The 17,228-nt window shown below is 40.5% G+C and overlaps 1 protein-coding gene across 46 annotated transcripts in view; it reads left to right on the top strand.

Moving 5' to 3' along the window:
* The window catches only part of ptprd (protein tyrosine phosphatase receptor type D), a 1,517,053-nt gene that overhangs the window by 1,363,078 nt on the left and 136,747 nt on the right, over positions 1–17,228 (top strand). For all 46 annotated transcript variants that reach the window (XM_062974169.1, XM_062974170.1, XM_062974173.1 and 43 more), the window contains one exon: positions 11,636–11,729. In XM_062974169.1, the coding sequence (XP_062830239.1) occupies positions 11,636–11,729 (94 nt within the window). The remainder of the gene's footprint in view (positions 1–11,635; positions 11,730–17,228) is intronic.

Raw genomic sequence — 17,228 nt, forward strand, 5'->3', positions numbered from 1 at the left:
TTACAATAGGAGCATTGTTTTTGTTTTTCTGTGCACAAAATGTTAACATTGTTTTTGATAACTGGAGAAATGTAGTGTGTGTATTCTTTAGAATAAAATGTTTGAATTTATTTTTACTTGAAATTTTAAAATCTGTCCAAAGCCTGACATCATCAGAAGAGGTCCTGTTACATATCCTCCCACCTCATGAGTGTAGACTAGTTGACGCACGTGACAGCGCATTCTCTATAACATTATGGCAACTGTGAAACTCCCTCCCAAGAGAGGTCAAACTGACTTCAACCTTTTTGAATTCCTGGCAGGCAGTGAAGACTTTGCCAGTTGTATTGACTTCTAGATCTTAAAATGAGGCCCATCTGTTCAGGCTGTTTTAAAAACTCCTTTAAGAGCTCTTTTTAAAGAGATGCCATGACTCTTTTAACTGAGTTTTAGTTATTAATATACGTTTTAATAGTGGTTATATCTACTGTACATCACCTTGTGTGTCCTTGTAGGTCTAGGGATGCTAAATGTTTCCCAGTTCAGTGACATCACCCCCGTGGATTAATGGAGGCATTGCCTGTCCATGCCCAATTCCTGACATTCTGCTATCTTATTTAAGTACATAGGGATAATTGTCTAAAATGGGGTGCCCTTTAATATCTATCTCAATTTTTCTACAGTAAGATTAGGGCAACAAGAGGCCATCTGCCATTTTCAGGAATTCTTCAGATTCTCTACATCTCTAGGAATGGACAATGATAATAGGCCCTTTTCCCCTACCACACACATTTATTTTATTCCAGATAACCTATCCAAAAATCCTAATTTAATTTTAACATTTTATTCATATGTACTACATAACCAGCATAGTATAGTTTGAGCATTGAATTATGACCTTGGAGACCAGGATATGAATCCCCACTTGGCCATGGAAACCCACTGGATGACCTTGGACAAGTCACGTTTTCTTGGAGGAACATAAAGGCAAAACTCCTAGTGAACAAATACTGTCAAGAAAATCCTATAATAAATTTCCTTAGCGTTGCTATAAATTAGAAACAACACGAAGACATATTTTTATTTTTATTTTAAATCCCATGGTAGAAGTTAAAAGACTCCTCCACCCACATCTGTCTATCATGGTCTAATATGGGACTATTTATACTTAAGTTGGAAGCAAAAGAATAATGATCTTAAATTGCATGTTGAAGATTGCACTGTCTCTCCCACTATCCACATCTGTCTTTTAAGAGGTAGATCAGTCTTAGAAGTATCATCATAAGCCAGGATGCAGGAGGTAATACTCTTCTCGTCCGATGATCCAAATTTTTAGAATTTAGTGGCACCTTTTTCTTTTATTTTGTAAAGATAAAACTTTAGGCAAGAATAAAAATAGTTAAACCAAGGTTTTCTCTGTAGTAATACTGCTATGTACTTTAGGGTCATATGCACCATGTGAGCTAGATAGGGAACTGTATGATCTCTCCACTGTTAGTAATGTTTTATTTCATATTATTTTACTTAGATTAATGTATACATTTTGATATGTTTTATTTATAGGTATTTCTGTAATGGCATCAAATTGTAGTTGTATGTTAGCCACTCTGAGTCCCTCAATGAGGGAAGGAGGGTGGGATGTAAAACAAAGTAAAGAAATAAATCGTAAAAGAGATCTCATGTTGTAATACACATTGGATCATATCCTACAGACATTACTATTCCTTGCAATGATGGGTGAAATGATTTTAGCTTGAAACCTGCTGCCACTTCCATTGGACACAGTAATGAAAACCTAGCAATAAGAGATGTATAGCTTGTGCAATGACCATGGAACAGCTTTAGACTATGATTTTTGGATGGCATGATTTGTGTATCTGTAGGCATTGAACAAGTGCCTGTGTAAGTTGCCTTGAGTACCTTCCGTGGTGGAGAAAGGCGGGGTACAAATGGGGTAAATAAATAATAAAATAATAGTAAGTCCTGAGCAGGCCCAGAGATGAAATATTAGCTTAATACTAAACAGTGCAGGAAACAGAATATTCTATTAAAATGTTAGAATTGATTTCCTTGTGTGTGTTCCTCTACTGATGCTTAATTTTTTTTAACTTCCATTTTTACCTTATTTAGTTTTTTGTTAAGAAATAGAAATTTTGCTTATTATATTACAATAAACACCCTTATGTTTAGTAGAACTGACTACTCAATGGGGGAGGGTCTCCATATATTTGGGAGTTTATTAAAAGCAACTTTTTGCATAATTGGTTCACTTCAAACATGGGCAGCAGCATAACAGCTACCAAAGTAACAGAAGTTACTGTAGATATAATTAATGTTTTAGATTAATATAGATGAGGTCATTTACGTTATTCAGTGGTTTAATGAAGCTGAATGAATCTTTCCACAGTTTCTAGAATTGTTTATTGTTCTGTTAGATGGGCAGTACTGTAATGCCTTCTTTGCCCCTTTCTTATTTAAGCATTTTAACACCCCTCATTCTTGTTATATTTTGGATAGAGCTCTACTAGGGCCAGACATTTCTAGCTTCTGAACTTTACCTGTTTTCCTTCATTTTGGAAACACATGAGAACGGTAAAAAAAAACTTGAAAAACAAGCAACATATGTGCAACTTGAATTGCTTTGGAAATTTATCTGATCCCTACCTCCCTCCCCTTTTTTTATTTGAGAAAAGTTTGCACATGCATGTAGATTTTGTATGTGAAATGTTCTGGTACATATTAAAGATATTAGCATAACTATTAACTTGTGGATTTTTTTATTGAGCCAAGTCTAATTACTCCGTTTTGTTTAATACGGTATTTTCAATTTTAAGAATCAATCTTTTGAAAGTAGTATTGGTAAAGTCAACACATAGCAAAATGGCCATTGCCTATTGTTGATCTTCAAGATCTACTCCTTGGAATGGAAATTTACTCCTTATCATGGGGAAAAGATGTCTCCACTGAAGCTTTCTCACCAATCCTTGTTTCCATAACAAGCCACATTTTTCAAAATCCAATTCTCACAGGGACAGAAAGTGAGGGGAAATCTTCGAAACAGGGGTACTGTTCCGTCCCCCAGGACGATGGTTTGCCTTACCTATTGGTCGTTTGTTTGTTTTCCCTCCTTTGCATCTTGTTTCAGCCTCTGGCTGCAAAGCCCAGGAAAAGTGGCTTGGAATCTGCAAAAGCTGGCTGCAGTTTTCTTTGCAGTGATTGGTCAAAGAGTGCAACATCTTAGGACCGCCCTTTTTACCAGGGTCTAGTCTCCATTTTGGAGCTTCATTCTGGCTATAGTTTTCCAACGTGCTGGAGCTGTGCAAGGCTAACTGGGACAAATCATCCTCAAAACCAGGCCAATCTAAGCCTATCCAAATTAGATAAGTATTGAATTATATTGATCTGGAATAGGAAATCTAGTTAGAGGAGCAAAGTTATTCCATCGCTTCTAGAACTAATCTTTGCTGTAAAGATAGGGAAGGAAAGAGTTTCTCCTTCTAATATAGGCAGCGTGATTAGGGTATAGTGGTTTTATAATCACTTTTGCCTTCTGGAACCAGGGATAATTCTGCAACTAAAACCTATGGAAATTTGTTTCATTTTCTGCAACTTTAAGATCTGTGCCAGGTTTACAACCTTGTATGAATAAACATCCTTTTTTGAAGTTATCCAGACTCAGTCGTTCAATATCTATAGGACAGCTTATAGGGATTTGCAGTTCGCCCGGATAAAGGACAGCACGTTTCAGTTTTATAGTTTTTTATTGTCCGGCGGACGGCACAGTTTTGAGGTAGATCAGCGGTTTTTCCGCTTGAGCTAGCTTGCACGGCTTATAGTTTTTTATAGTTTAGGAAGTTTAGTTTAGGCCGCGGCTTTTCCGCCTGAGCTCAGTCTGCATACCTAAAGACTCTACCAGCGTCTGAGGCAGTGGAGCCCGCTCTCAGACCTGAAGGAGTCAAATAGTGGGGCTCTATTTCCTTGCTATTTGGCTCGCGTGTGCGCACGTGGCCCAGTGGCTTTCTGGGTTTGCACAGGCTGTGCAGTTCCCAGCAACGTCCAGGGTTCCCTCGGCGGTAGACCTCGAGCCGCGGAGCACCAGCGACAGTTCTTTGGCTGGCTCTGAGGCGTGAAGCCCACCAGAACCAGGCTAGAACCTGGACAGGCCTGGCAACGCTGCTGCGAGTTCGACCGGAGCACTCGGCCGGCTTCGACCTGCCTCATCGTCCTGCGGTGGTGACCTGCCTCATCGTCCTGCGGTGGTGACCTGCCTCATCGCCTGGCGGTGGTGACCTGCCTCATCGTCCTGCGGTGGTGACCTGCCTCATCGTCCTGCGGTGGTGACCTGCCTCATCGCCTGGCGGTGGTGACCTGCCTCATCGTCCTGCGGTGGTGACCTGCCTCATCGTCCTGCGGTGGTGACCTGCCTCATTGACCTGCGGTGGTGACCTCCCTTCACAGCGGGGAGGAGGCGTCTCTTCTCTCCTCCTTTCCAAAGCCAGCCTCGGTGCTCCTTCGGCGGCAGGCCTCGAGCCGCGGAGCACAAGGTGCTTGAAAATTTGGCGAAGTCGCCATTTTGGCAGTTTACGTCACTCGGGCAAGGGAGGTATCAAGTGGCAAGTTGCTGTCAGTTGGCATTTTGCAGCTTGCCTACCAAAGTTTGGCGCCAAAGGTCACAATCTTTGTAAAGTATAGTTACTTAGTGATATATATTGCTATGGTTAAGCGCTGTGAATTGTATTATATATTGAATTTGCTTTTATTGTAAATTTACTTGCAGGTATATTGCATTTGCCTTTGTTGTAAATTTACTTGCTACTAAGAATATATAATGTCTATGCAATTTCAAGATGATACAGATGGTATATCTCCTCCTGAGGCTGAAAGTAGGAATGAAAGGCCCCAAAGGATAAAGCACCCTTCAGCCAAAATGCTAGCCCATCTAATAGACGAAAAGGAGTTCCTCCATGTGAGGTTAGGTTCGGCATGGGAGCGCATCACAACATTGATGGGCAGAATAGAGAGCTTGGGTATTACAAGGGTGCCATCCATATTACAGACAGACCTCGAAGAGACCTTCGGTCTTTGGAGGGGTTTAGTGTCTAAGATAGTCCAGGTCCTCGAGCGCATTAACGCCAAGGATTCAGAGTTAGAAATAGTGAGTGTTTTAGCTGACACTAATGAGAAAGAAAATAGGGTGAGGGCAATCCTAGCTTCCTTATGCAGCCATGAGACCAATCTTTTAAAATCACCTGCTGTGGCACTTAGTCTTAAGTCCAACCGGTCTAGCCAGGTATCTAAACTAAGGGAGCGTGCATCGTCTAAACACAGCCACTCTAGCAAGTCTTCTGCTGCTGGGAGTGCCATCTCTTCCCTAGCTGCCTTGCACATTAAGGAGGCTGCACGTCTGGAGCTACAGAGCAAGGTTGCGGAGGCGGAAGCTGATGCAAAAGCAGCTGACCACACTTTCCACCTTAAAGAGGAGGAACAGCGACTCCAAATAGAACAGGCCCAAAGGCAATGTGAAATAGAAATGCTTAGAATAAGGATGGATGCTACTGCCAAAAAGGTAAAAGCTGAGACTTTGGCCAAAGTCCTAAGTGGGCAACTCACAGAAGAAAATGTAAGTCAGTTGCCAATGCAGGACCCTTCCTCCAAGGTGCTTGTGCACCTTAATAGTTTAAACAGCCAGCTTTCTGACGAGGAACATGAAGACTTCTCTCTTCGGTCAGAACAGGGCCCTAAAGTTGCCTTCGGGTTGCCTAAAGTTCAGAGCATCATAGCGGGGAGCTCGTCTTTGCTCAGGTTGCCTGTGCCTCCTACTAAGATTCCTGAACAGTCAGCCAAACCATCAAAGCCTACCACCAATTGGGCCCTACAAGCAAGTCCAAAGGGAACCATCGGTCCATCTACAGACGATGTCATCCCTCCAAAAGACCAAAGGTCGACGCAAGGAGTATGGTGGGATTTCTCCCCACAGCAGCCAACGCCACACTTGTTCCCGTCGACGCCAGAATCCCAACTCGTCTCGATCCTTAGAAGTCCCAAAAGAAACCTCAAAGACAAGGGAGTTGAAAAGTTTTCAGACAAGCCTGAAGAGTTCCTTCTCTGGAAGGTTACCTTCAAGAGGGCAATTAGAGACTTAAAGTTGTTGCCTGAAGAAGAGCTGACCCTGCTAGGCGCCTGGTTGGGTCCAGCATCATCTTCTCAAGTTAAGAGAATATATTCAGCCCACGTAGCTGATCCCAACAAAGCCTTGGAAAAGGCCTGGGACAGATTAGACCAGCGGTATGGAGCTAGCACGGAGATTGAAGCATCTCTAATGGACAAGCTGCAAAGGTTCCCAACCTTAAAGCTCAAGGACTGCAAGCTCTTGTGGGACCTCAGTGATCTTCTTGCAGAGTTAGAGTCGGCCAAGGAGAATCCAGAGTTGCCTGGACTGCAGTGCCTCGATCAGCATCTGTCCCAGCGGCAGATTCTGGACAAACTTCCCTTTGCCCTGCAGGAAGACTGGGGGAAACAGGTTTTTAACTACAAGGAGGCCCATTCTCAGGCGTACCCACCGTTTTCCCATCTGGTCCAGTTCATCACCAGAGCGGCCAGGGAAAGGAATGATCCACAGACGGGCCTGCCCACCTTATATCAAGGGATCCATACAGGGAAGGCGCCTGAAGTGGACAAGAAACCACCTAGAGAGGCCAATAGACCTGTCAGCGTAAAGGCAGTCGAAACTCAACACAAGACTGACAAAACCAGGTCAGAAGTAAAAGAGTTGCTTTGCCCTATTCACCAAAAGCCTCACTGCTTGGCCAACTGCAGGGAGTTTAGTAGGAAGACATACAAAGAAAGACAACAGCTAGTTCAAAAGCAGGGAATCTGCTTTAGATGCTGTGGAGCAACTCCACACTTTGCGTCCAACTGCAAAGAAAACGTCAAGTGTGAGAAATGCAACAGCCTCAAGCATTGCACCGCAATGCACAACTCCAGTGTCATCTCCCACCCCAAAGGGAACGTTTCACCAAAAGAAAAGTCAGCAGTCGAAGACACCGACAAGCCAGTCGTACCAGAGATGCAGGTGGAAGTTTCAGCAGTCGCCTGTACAGAGCTGTGTTCTGACTCGCACCAGTACAGAGTTTGTCATCCTATCTGCCTAGCGGATGTATATCCAGCCAAGAGCCCTTGGCTTAGAAAGAGACTCTATGTGGCCCTGGATTCACAGAGCGACGCCTCCCTGGCTACTCCAGAGTTCTTCCGCATGTTTGACCTTAAAACCAAGATGGTTGACTACACTATGACTACGTGTGCAGGAAAAAAGAAGTTGCAGGGTCGCATAGCATCCGGCTTTGTTGTTTCCTCTTGCGACCAGAAGAGGCAGTTCAAGTTGCCAGACCTGATTGAGTGTTCCTCCATCCCTCGGAACAAAAAACAAATTGTAACTAGAGAAGTTGTGGAGGCTCATCCACATTTGCGACGGTTAAAGAATGCTATACCAGCCTTTCGGCCAGATGTGGACATTGCCCTTTTGCTTGGCTCGGACTGCCCGAGCTTGTTCTGTGTGAACGACCAAGTTAAAGGACCTCCAGGTGCACCTATCGCACAACAATTGCCATTAGGCTGGACAGTCATAGGCCCAGTGTGCATAAACAAGATGCACCCACCATCGTCGTTGGACTCCAATCAAGCACAGGTGCTTAAAGGTGGACGTCCTACACTTGTGCGCAGTTGCCTAAGTCACATCTCAGTCTACTGCCAAGCAATAACTCCAGAGTATTCCTCCATCTTCAAAGTCTCTGAGAGAGACGAAGCCACAGCGCTCTCGAAAGATGAGCAAAGGTTTTCGGACATTATGAATGCTCAAGTCTCACGAAGTGCAGAGGTGAAAGCCTGCAAATCAACCACAGAAATCAAGATGGGCCAAAGATCTTGCCTGGAACCACACCGTTTTGAATGTTTTTCGGAGTGGCACAGTCTTCTTAGAGCAGTAGCTAGGCTTATACATCGTTTAGCTTGCAAAGATAGTGAGCCTTTACAGGTCCAGGATATGATAAAGGCTAAGAGCGTCATATTCAAGTCAGTACAGAGATCTGCTTTCAAGCAGGAAATAGCTAGGCTAGAGCAAGGGCTCAACATCCCTAATCAAAGTCTTCTAAATGAGTTAAACCCATTTCTAGACAAGGAGGGTATTTTGAGAGTTGGAGGAAGGTTAGCCAAAGCTAAACTCAAGGCGTGCATAAAAAACCCCATCATCATACCCCCTAATAGTCACACTGCATTGCTGCTCGTTCGGCATCACCATGAAAGGATCCATCATCAGGGTAGAACTCTAACTGAGGCAGCCCTTAGAAATGAAGGTCTGTGGGTAGTTAATGCCAAAAGGTTGGTCAACAGTTGTATTTTCAAATGTGTTAAATGCAGGCGCCTTAGGCGAAACTGTCAAAGTCAGTTGATGGCAGAACTACCTCAGGATAGGACTTTGACAGACCCACCCTTTTCCCATGTGGGAATCGATGTGTTTGGTCCTTGGGAGGTTGTCACTAGGAAAACCAGGGGTGGTGTTGTAAATAACAAGAGGTGGGCAGTTTTGTTTACTTGTTTAGTAATACGAGCTGTCCATATAGAAGTCATAGAAGGGATGGACACTTCATCATTTTTAAACGCATTAAAAAGGTTCATAGCCCTCAGAGGGCCAATTAAGTCAATTCGGTCGGACTGTGGCACCAATTTTGTAGGTGCGACCAAAGAACTCAATTGTGTGTCTAGGTTTGGGAGAGACCCAAAGGTTCAGAACTTTACGAATACTGAACAAATTATGTGGACTTTCAATGTTCCTCACGCCTCCCATATGGGTGGTGTTTGGGAGAGGATGATTGGTATTAGTCGCAAAATCCTTAATGCCATGTTTTTGAGTCATAGGTCATTGACGCATGATGTTTTGGTGACACTTATGGCGGAAGTTACCGCAATTATCAACAACCGGCCGCTGGTTCCCCTTACCAGTGACCCTGAGAACTTACAACCACTGACTCCTGCACTTATTTTGACACAAAAGGTGCCAGGATGGAAGGACGTCATGTTGCCAGTTCCGGACGGAACTCACCGTGCCCTGTGGAAACAGGTGCAGTCCTTGGCCAACCACTTTTGGAAAAGGTGGAAAGCCGAGTACTTAAGCCAGCTTCAAGCTAGAAGAATCTGGCAAAGCCCACAGGACAACATTGAGGTTAACAACGTTGTGTTGTTAAAGGACAAAGACTTGCCCCGCCATGCATGGCCCATGGGCATTGTATTAAAGACCTTTCCTTGCCCGGATGGTAAGGTCAGGAAAGTTCAATTAAAGACTTGCAACAGAGGCAAAGTGTCCATTTTGGACAGACCGATTAGTGACCTCGTGTTGCTTATTGGAGATGTTTAAAGTTCTAGTGTTTGTATTGTTGTGTATACAAAGGTGTTTGTATGTTTTTGATTGGTAAATTCCCACATCCTGGGAATTTAGCGGGGAGTGTTCCGTCCCCCAGGACGATGGTTTGCCTTACCTATTGGTCGTTTGTTTGTTTTCCCTCCTTTGCATCTTGTTTCAGCCTCTGGCTGCAAAGCCCAGGAAAAGTGGCTTGGAATCTGCAAAAGCTGGCTGCAGTTTTCTTTGCAGTGATTGGTCAAAGAGTGCAACATCTTAGGACCGCCCTTTTTACCAGGGTCTAGTCTCCATTTTGGAGCTTCATTCTGGCTATAGTTTTCCAACGTGCTGGAGCTGTGCAAGGCTAACTGGGACAAATCATCCTCAAAACCAGGCCAATCTAAGCCTATCCAAATTAGATAAGTATTGAATTATATTGATCTGGAATAGGAAATCTAGTTAGAGGAGCAAAGTTATTCCATCGCTTCTAGAACTAATCTTTGCTGTAAAGATAGGGAAGGAAAGAGTTTCTCCTTCTAATATAGGCAGCGTGATTAGGGTATAGTGGTTTTATAATCACTTTTGCCTTCTGGAACCAGGGATAATTCTGCAACTAAAACCTATGGAAATTTGTTTCATTTTCTGCAACTTTAAGATCTGTGCCAGGTTTACAACCTTGTATGAATAAACATCCTTTTTTGAAGTTATCCAGACTCAGTCGTTCAATATCTATAGGACAGCTTATAGGGATTTGCAGTTCGCCCGGATAAAGGACAGCACGTTTCAGTTTTATAGTTTTTTATTGTCCGGCGGACGGCACAGGTACAGACCGCAAAACAAACACCATGGGGGTGTTAACCCTTCCCTATTCTATCCAAAGCTGAAGAATATATATTTGACTGGAGCTACACTTAAAAATGTACCTATTCCAACTTACAAACAAAATCAACCAAAAGCACCTATATTGTTTGCAACTTGGGGACTGCCTATAAATGCTTATGTACAACTTCATTTATTGAACAAAGAAAACTTACATTTTTTTACAAATGTACAACTTCATTTATTGAACAAAGAAAACTTACATTTTTTTTTTTACAAATGCAAATGGGTCAGCAAATAACTAAACGTTGCTGCTTTGGCCAATTTCCTCTTTACACAGGACAAGCAACTATCGTAAGGCAAAATTGGAGGCTGATATTTCACCCTAGAATTTGCTTGAGATGAAATTCCATCATAACATGCAAACATTCACAGCCACAATAAGCACTTAATAGGGATGTATGTCACTATTAACAAACATTTAATAGTTTTGTTTCTGCTGTGGAAAAGGCTTCAAAAACCACTTTGAAGACTATTCCTAATATTTAACTTATTCAGAACTTTATTCTGTGCAAACTTTGCATGTATTTAATTTCTACACACAAAAAATGCCTTTTCCTGCACAGGAAATAATATTGCTATGTAGAAATATTTTCTATGCAGAAAAAGCTGTTTCCTATTTAGAAAATACTATTTTTAGAGAAGATCACATGTGAATTTTTTCTCAGATAATGCTGTTTTCAGTGAAGATCAAAAGTGAATCACAGCAGTTTTGCACATGAAACAGCTTTTTAGCTACAGAAAATAGTATTTCTGGAGATTTTCCCTTCCCGTAATCCATCTCTACTGAAACCATTCATGGAAGAAGATACTAACATTTCTATTGGTCTATTTTAGTTTAAGTTCCTGTGTATTGTAGTCATTTTCTTTTTCTTTTTGATCCATTTTATTATCTAATATTTATTTTTTTAATTACTCTCTCTGTCATTTAATTGTATTTGATTAAAAACAAATAGTACTTTCAGGATATTAACTTTTGTTTCTGGTTGGTTGGATTTATTAGTAGCAACTCTTAAGTGTTTTGTGTGAAAGTTTTTCTCTAAAAGTAATATTACATTTCCATATAAATGTTTATATTTAAATGAATTTATCTTTGGTAATTTCCCATACATTGTGATTCTTTGCCACCTTGAGTCTTGTAAGAATACAGAATTGGAAATTTACTGGATAGGTGGATAAATATAAATAGAATTGTGGATTGACATCATTTGGAAATTTACGATTCTTGAAAATTCAGATAAAATTTGAATACACAAGTTTTTCATAGTGTTGGTTTCTGAACCATTTGCTTAGATATTATTGCCTGTAGGATGAAGTTGTGAATTGAATCCATACCAACACATCATTCTCTTTATGTATACCTCATTATGTCTTTTGTTTCCTTTGCAGAGGTTACTATATAGTAATTGTGCCTTTGATAAAGAAGTCTGATGGGAAATTCATGAAACCACGAGAGAGCCCAGATGAGATGGAATTAGATGAGGTATCATGTATTTGCTTTAGCTTTCTTTCCCATTGCAAAAATGTTTGTGATAAAAGCAATCTTAATTATTGTGTCTAATTAATGTCAGCAAGTTTGCATTTTTTCGTTTGGATACCTTATCATTTTTGTATTGTAGGTGGCCTCTGGGGCTAGAAACAAAAAGCCAATTAGTTAAATTAAAAGACATTAAGTTGCAATGAGGCACACAAACTGACTGATCTTTGTTGGCATTAATATTTTATTCTTGCCGATTGTAAGGATAATGCAGAAGGTGAAATGAGTTGTCAGCAAAAGTATAATCACCATTGATATGAACTCTAGTAAAGGTCTGGTTCATTAAAAGGGTGTTTGCTAAAGCTGAATCAAATGCTAAATTGCAATTTGCTCTGCAGTTTAACATTTGACCTCACTCTCAGTCTCTTTACCTGCTTCTTCTATGCAAAAATACTTCTAATTAGAACATATTTCTTCTGTCTCTCAGACTCTCATCTTCTACATTCTAAAATTAAGCATAACATAAGGAGAGAAATGCTTTCCGTATTTGAAAAAAAATCACAAAAATGTATTGAGTACTTAACATATTTAGCCAGTTTCCAAATTAATCTGGTTAATTTGATATCATCTACTATTTCCATATATATGACATTTTAAGGTAATTATATTTTCAAAAGACTCTTCATTTAAGATTAATTTTTTTTATTACATGTAAGTATAGAAATTGTAGTAAAAATCAACCCAAAAACCTGAGTCATCTTATCCATGGGACAATGTAAGTCTCTTACTTTGTCTCTTAGCAAAAAAAGAAAAAGAAACACCTCCTTCTCTGAGTGGAATAATAATAATAATTTTGTTTCTTACCCACATTTCCCTGTGGCTCGAGGCAGGTTACAATATCGATAAAATACACACAGTCATCTAAAAACATTCTACAAAATACACATATTGCAATATATTTCTACAAAATACATATTAAAATACACATAACAGAGATTAAACATGAGACACAAATTTGAAATTCATGATTAAAACTGTCTGGGTAGGTCTTCCAGAAGAGACAGGTCTTTAGATGGTTTTTAAATATGTAAATCTCTCCTGCAGGGGTACATTGTAGCTGTGATACTAGCCTTGACCAGAAAGTTATCTCTCCATGATAACTTGGAGGTATACATCACCTCCCCCCCACAGATCCATATGTTCCAAGCTAAATGTGTCGGTCCAGGAACCAATTGGGATAGGCCCATGTTTGTCATGGATGCCATGAACTCCCAAGCTGCACCTGACAAATTGGCCTCCAGTGGCATGCTGACATCACCCAGAAGCAAAATTCTGGGTGTCTCCAACAACACCTCTGAGAACAGTTCTGTGAGCTTGGCAAGGGATTCTTTTAGGCAGTGGAGTGGACGGTACTGGTCTTTATAGACCACAGCTACTCCACCCACCCCACCCCGGTCCACTTTCCCTCACCTGCTTACTGATGCAGTACCCAATTGGGAGGTCCTGGACCTGAGTTGGAGCACTATCATCTCCCAGCCATGTTTCAGTGAAGCATGCCAGATGAGTTCCCTCATCTTTCAGGAGATCATAGATGATACGAGTCTTATTTTTCATTGACCTGGCATTGCTTAAGAGCAAGGTGAGGTTTTGTACGTGGTCTGGATCACTCTCCAGGTTTCCCAGGTGACTGGAAGGTGAGATAGGTAACACCTTTCCCTTCTTACTCTATAAGGGCATGTGACTGCCATCGCCATATCTCCCTCTGTCCTATATGACTTGTACTGCCACCCCGCTTTCTGAAAACATTGAATTAAAACAAATAATAGAGGGCCAAAGAGACAACCAAAACATAAAATAAAAATGTAAATTACAGTAGAGTCTCACTTATCCAACATTCGCTTATTCAACGTTTTGGATTATCCAACACATTTTTGTAGTCAATGTTTTCAATACATCGTGATATTTTGGTGCTAAATCCATAAATACAGTAATTACTACGTAACATTACTGCAAATTGAACTACTTTTTCTGCCAAATTTGTTGTATAACATGATGTTTTGGTACATAATTTGTAAAATCGTAACCTAATTTGATGTTTAGTAGGCTTCTCCTTAATCTCTCCTTATTATCCAACATATTTGCTTATCCAACATTCTGCCGGCCCGTTTATGTTGGATAAGTGAGACTCTACTGTATAAGACATCAATACAACAACAATCAATGGGTGTGCTCTCAATCAAACAGGCTAATTTGTTAGCTAGTCCAGCAACACCCTACTCCCACCAGGGGACAGCCTTGTAGTCAACTAGATTGTTCTGGGCAGCCCTCTCACTGCTATCCAGTCCTTCAGCTGGCTGTCTTATAATCAGATAGTGTAAGAGTCCCAGAGCGACCAGTATCCTATCCACCCAATGTACTGTTTTTACCACAAGACAGTATCAAAATAAAACAATCTAACACACTCTATCAGTCGATGGATGTGGTTCCCAATCAATCAGGCCAATCAGCTGGTTAGTCTATCAGACCCCTATTCATACTAGGTTGCTGCCTTGTAGCTAGGTGGCTCCATGTAGTCCTCTCACCAGTCCCTCACACTGCTGGCTGCACATCAAACTGAGAACAGTTGGCATTCACTCAAACAAACTAATAGGAGTTTTCATACACATAGCAGTACACAACACAATTTAAACAGAATAAAAATAAACTTTCTTTCCATCCAGAGATATAAAGCCCAGCCAGTAGAACAGCAGCAGTAGCAAAATCTGCTGTTCTTGTCCGAACAGAAGGCATTAACTCTCTCAACCCAGGTGGACCGCACAGCTGATGTAGATGGCACTGGCAGACAGAATCTATTGAGTCGCAGCAAGCAGTGAACCTGAGTTTGTGAAAAGGCAGGAACAATAGATCTTCCCTCCACAGGTAGACCCTAGCAATTAAATCTTAGAGTTACACTGGAGATTCTCTAGAGATTTCTAGAGAGTTTTTTTTATACTATAGCCCAGAAGGTTGGTAAAGCAGGAAACACTGGGTGTAAAAGCTCTAACCTTCTGGGTGAATTATTCCCTGGATAGGGAAACCTAAAAGAGGCATTGACCCCCCCCCCCCCCCCCCCAAATCTGTGTTTTCCACCACAATGCTGCTTCTAACCTCTTTGAAAGCTTAGGTAGGAAAATGGTAGTAGTGATAATCAAGTGCAACTAGCCCCCTGAGGTGGTTTTCCCCTCTTTGCAGATTGACCCTCAAACTTACCTACATGTCATATCGAAAAACCAAATTTTGGCCCCAAACCCTGCCCTTTATGTGTAGATGAGGTCAGATTATTCATAATTATGTATGGTAGAGTGGTAAATTGAGTAAACTGCACTGGTGCTTGGTGATTTACATATCAGAGGAATAGTAAATCTATTCCAGGTTTCAGACAATATTACAGGAGCTGTTTATTGTGTTGAACCATATTTCTTTCTTTTTTCATTTTAAATATTGGGTTTTTTTCCCCACAAATTCATTGCTGATATTACATATTTTGAACAAGATACAATGCAATACAATTGCTTCATCTCCTTCTCTCCTCCTCCTTGGTCTTCTCTGTTTTTGTTTCACGGGTAGGAGATGTTATTACTTTGTACATGTATGATGGATGTCTTCCAAGATTACAACTCTAGATTGGACCCTTGGGCTAACTGGTGTTTCTAGATAATTTTTTAGGTAAATTTTCTTTTGGTTCAAACATATTCGAAGCCCTCAGTCCATAATTGTCTACCTTTTTCTTTTTAAATAAAATTTAGAAATAATTCCCAAACTTTCTGTAGTTATTTTGATTCTTTCCCCCTGAGTATGTGCCAGTTTATCTATTTCTGCCAAATGGATAAACGCGGAGTGGATTCATTACAAAACACACATGGAAATCAACAGCCATAACTTATAAGCTCTTTAATTGAGAATTACAGTCTTGGCTGAAGAATAGGTTTTGTGAAATGCAAAATAAATGCTACATTCAATAGAGCACAAGAACAAATTTTGGATTCAGTGGATTTTTTTTTATCTCCAGTGCATAATCTAATATTCTTGTTCTCAGATTGTATTTCCACATACCTATGGACACAATAATGTGAAAAGTGAATCTTGAGAACATTAGTTCTGTACTACCTGGAAAATCGTTTTGAGTGTATTCCCTGGGGTGACTTTTGTAGTGGCAGCACAGAGGCCTTTGTTTATGGATCATTTTTACTGAATAAAATCTACATTAAGAAAAAAATTGAATACAACATACAGAAAAATGAACTACAGAAAAAAAACAACACATAAAACTACCAAATAGATAGAGAAGAAAAGCAAAAAGGAATTAAGAAACAGAAATCTTACTACACACAAATCTAAATTACATAAATACATAAATAAAACCACAACTAACAAAATAGAAAATGAAAAAGATGGTCCCCGATAATCTGTTCTGTGGATGTATTTTAGTTCTTAAACATCTACTTCTCTTTGCTTTATCTATATTACATCTCATTTATGCATTTAAAGCATACTAATTAATAAAACCAACAAGCACCATTGGGTTCTTTTCAAAATGTCTGTCAGAGATTTCTTTCAAAAATACAGTTAATTGTTTTGCTTTAATCAAAAATAGACAACTTATCTATTTCCACTAAACCATATGATTGTATTAACCAGTCTTTAGAACATAGGTAATAAATAACACAGCCCAACAAAAATGATTTCTTGGTGCTTTCTGCCATTATTTTAAAAATTGTATCTTTTGCAATAATCAGTGTTATCTGAAAGAGGAACAATTTCTATTCTCCTCTACAGAAACAAGTTTAAACTCTGCAATCTCTGCATGTCCCTCTTAATTTCATTCTGCACTGTAATTGATATAACATGCAATTTGAATTTGTCATTATAATATCTGGATATTTTACATTTCCTTCCAACTGTCAGAAATCCTTCTGATTTGTAGAATTGAATTCATTATCTGCTGCAATGGTATTTATTAGAAGATTTTTTTCAAGGCATTTATAGTATACTAGCTGTGCCTGGCCAAGCGTTGCTGTGGTGAAGTATGGTGGTATGGGAAATAAAGTATTGAGGAATTGGTGGTAGTTAAGGTAAAGGGTAAAGGTTTTTCCCTGATATTAAGTTCAGTCGTGTCTGACTCTGGGGGTTGGTGGCCATGTCCATTCTAAGCCGAAGAGCTGGCGTTGTCCATAGAGTCCTCCAAGGTCATGTGGCATAACTGCATGAAGCGCCGTTACCTTCCCGCTGGAGCAGTACCTATTCATCTACTCTCATTTGCATGTTTTTGAACTTTAGGGTTGGCAGAAGGTGGGGCTAATAGTGGGGGCTCTGTCTGCTCTCCCAATTTAAACCTGCGACCTTTCGGTCCAGATGTTCAGCAGCTCTGCGCTTTAACACGCTGCATCATCGGGGGTATTATGTCGTAAAGGTTGTGAATATACAATATTTCTGATTGTTTTTTTTTTTGTCTGTTGGAGGTAAGTT

This window comes from Anolis carolinensis, chromosome 2, assembly GCF_035594765.1.
Source record: "Anolis carolinensis isolate JA03-04 chromosome 2, rAnoCar3.1.pri, whole genome shotgun sequence".
In the NCBI taxonomy this organism is placed as follows: domain Eukaryota; kingdom Metazoa; phylum Chordata; class Lepidosauria; order Squamata; family Dactyloidae; genus Anolis; species Anolis carolinensis.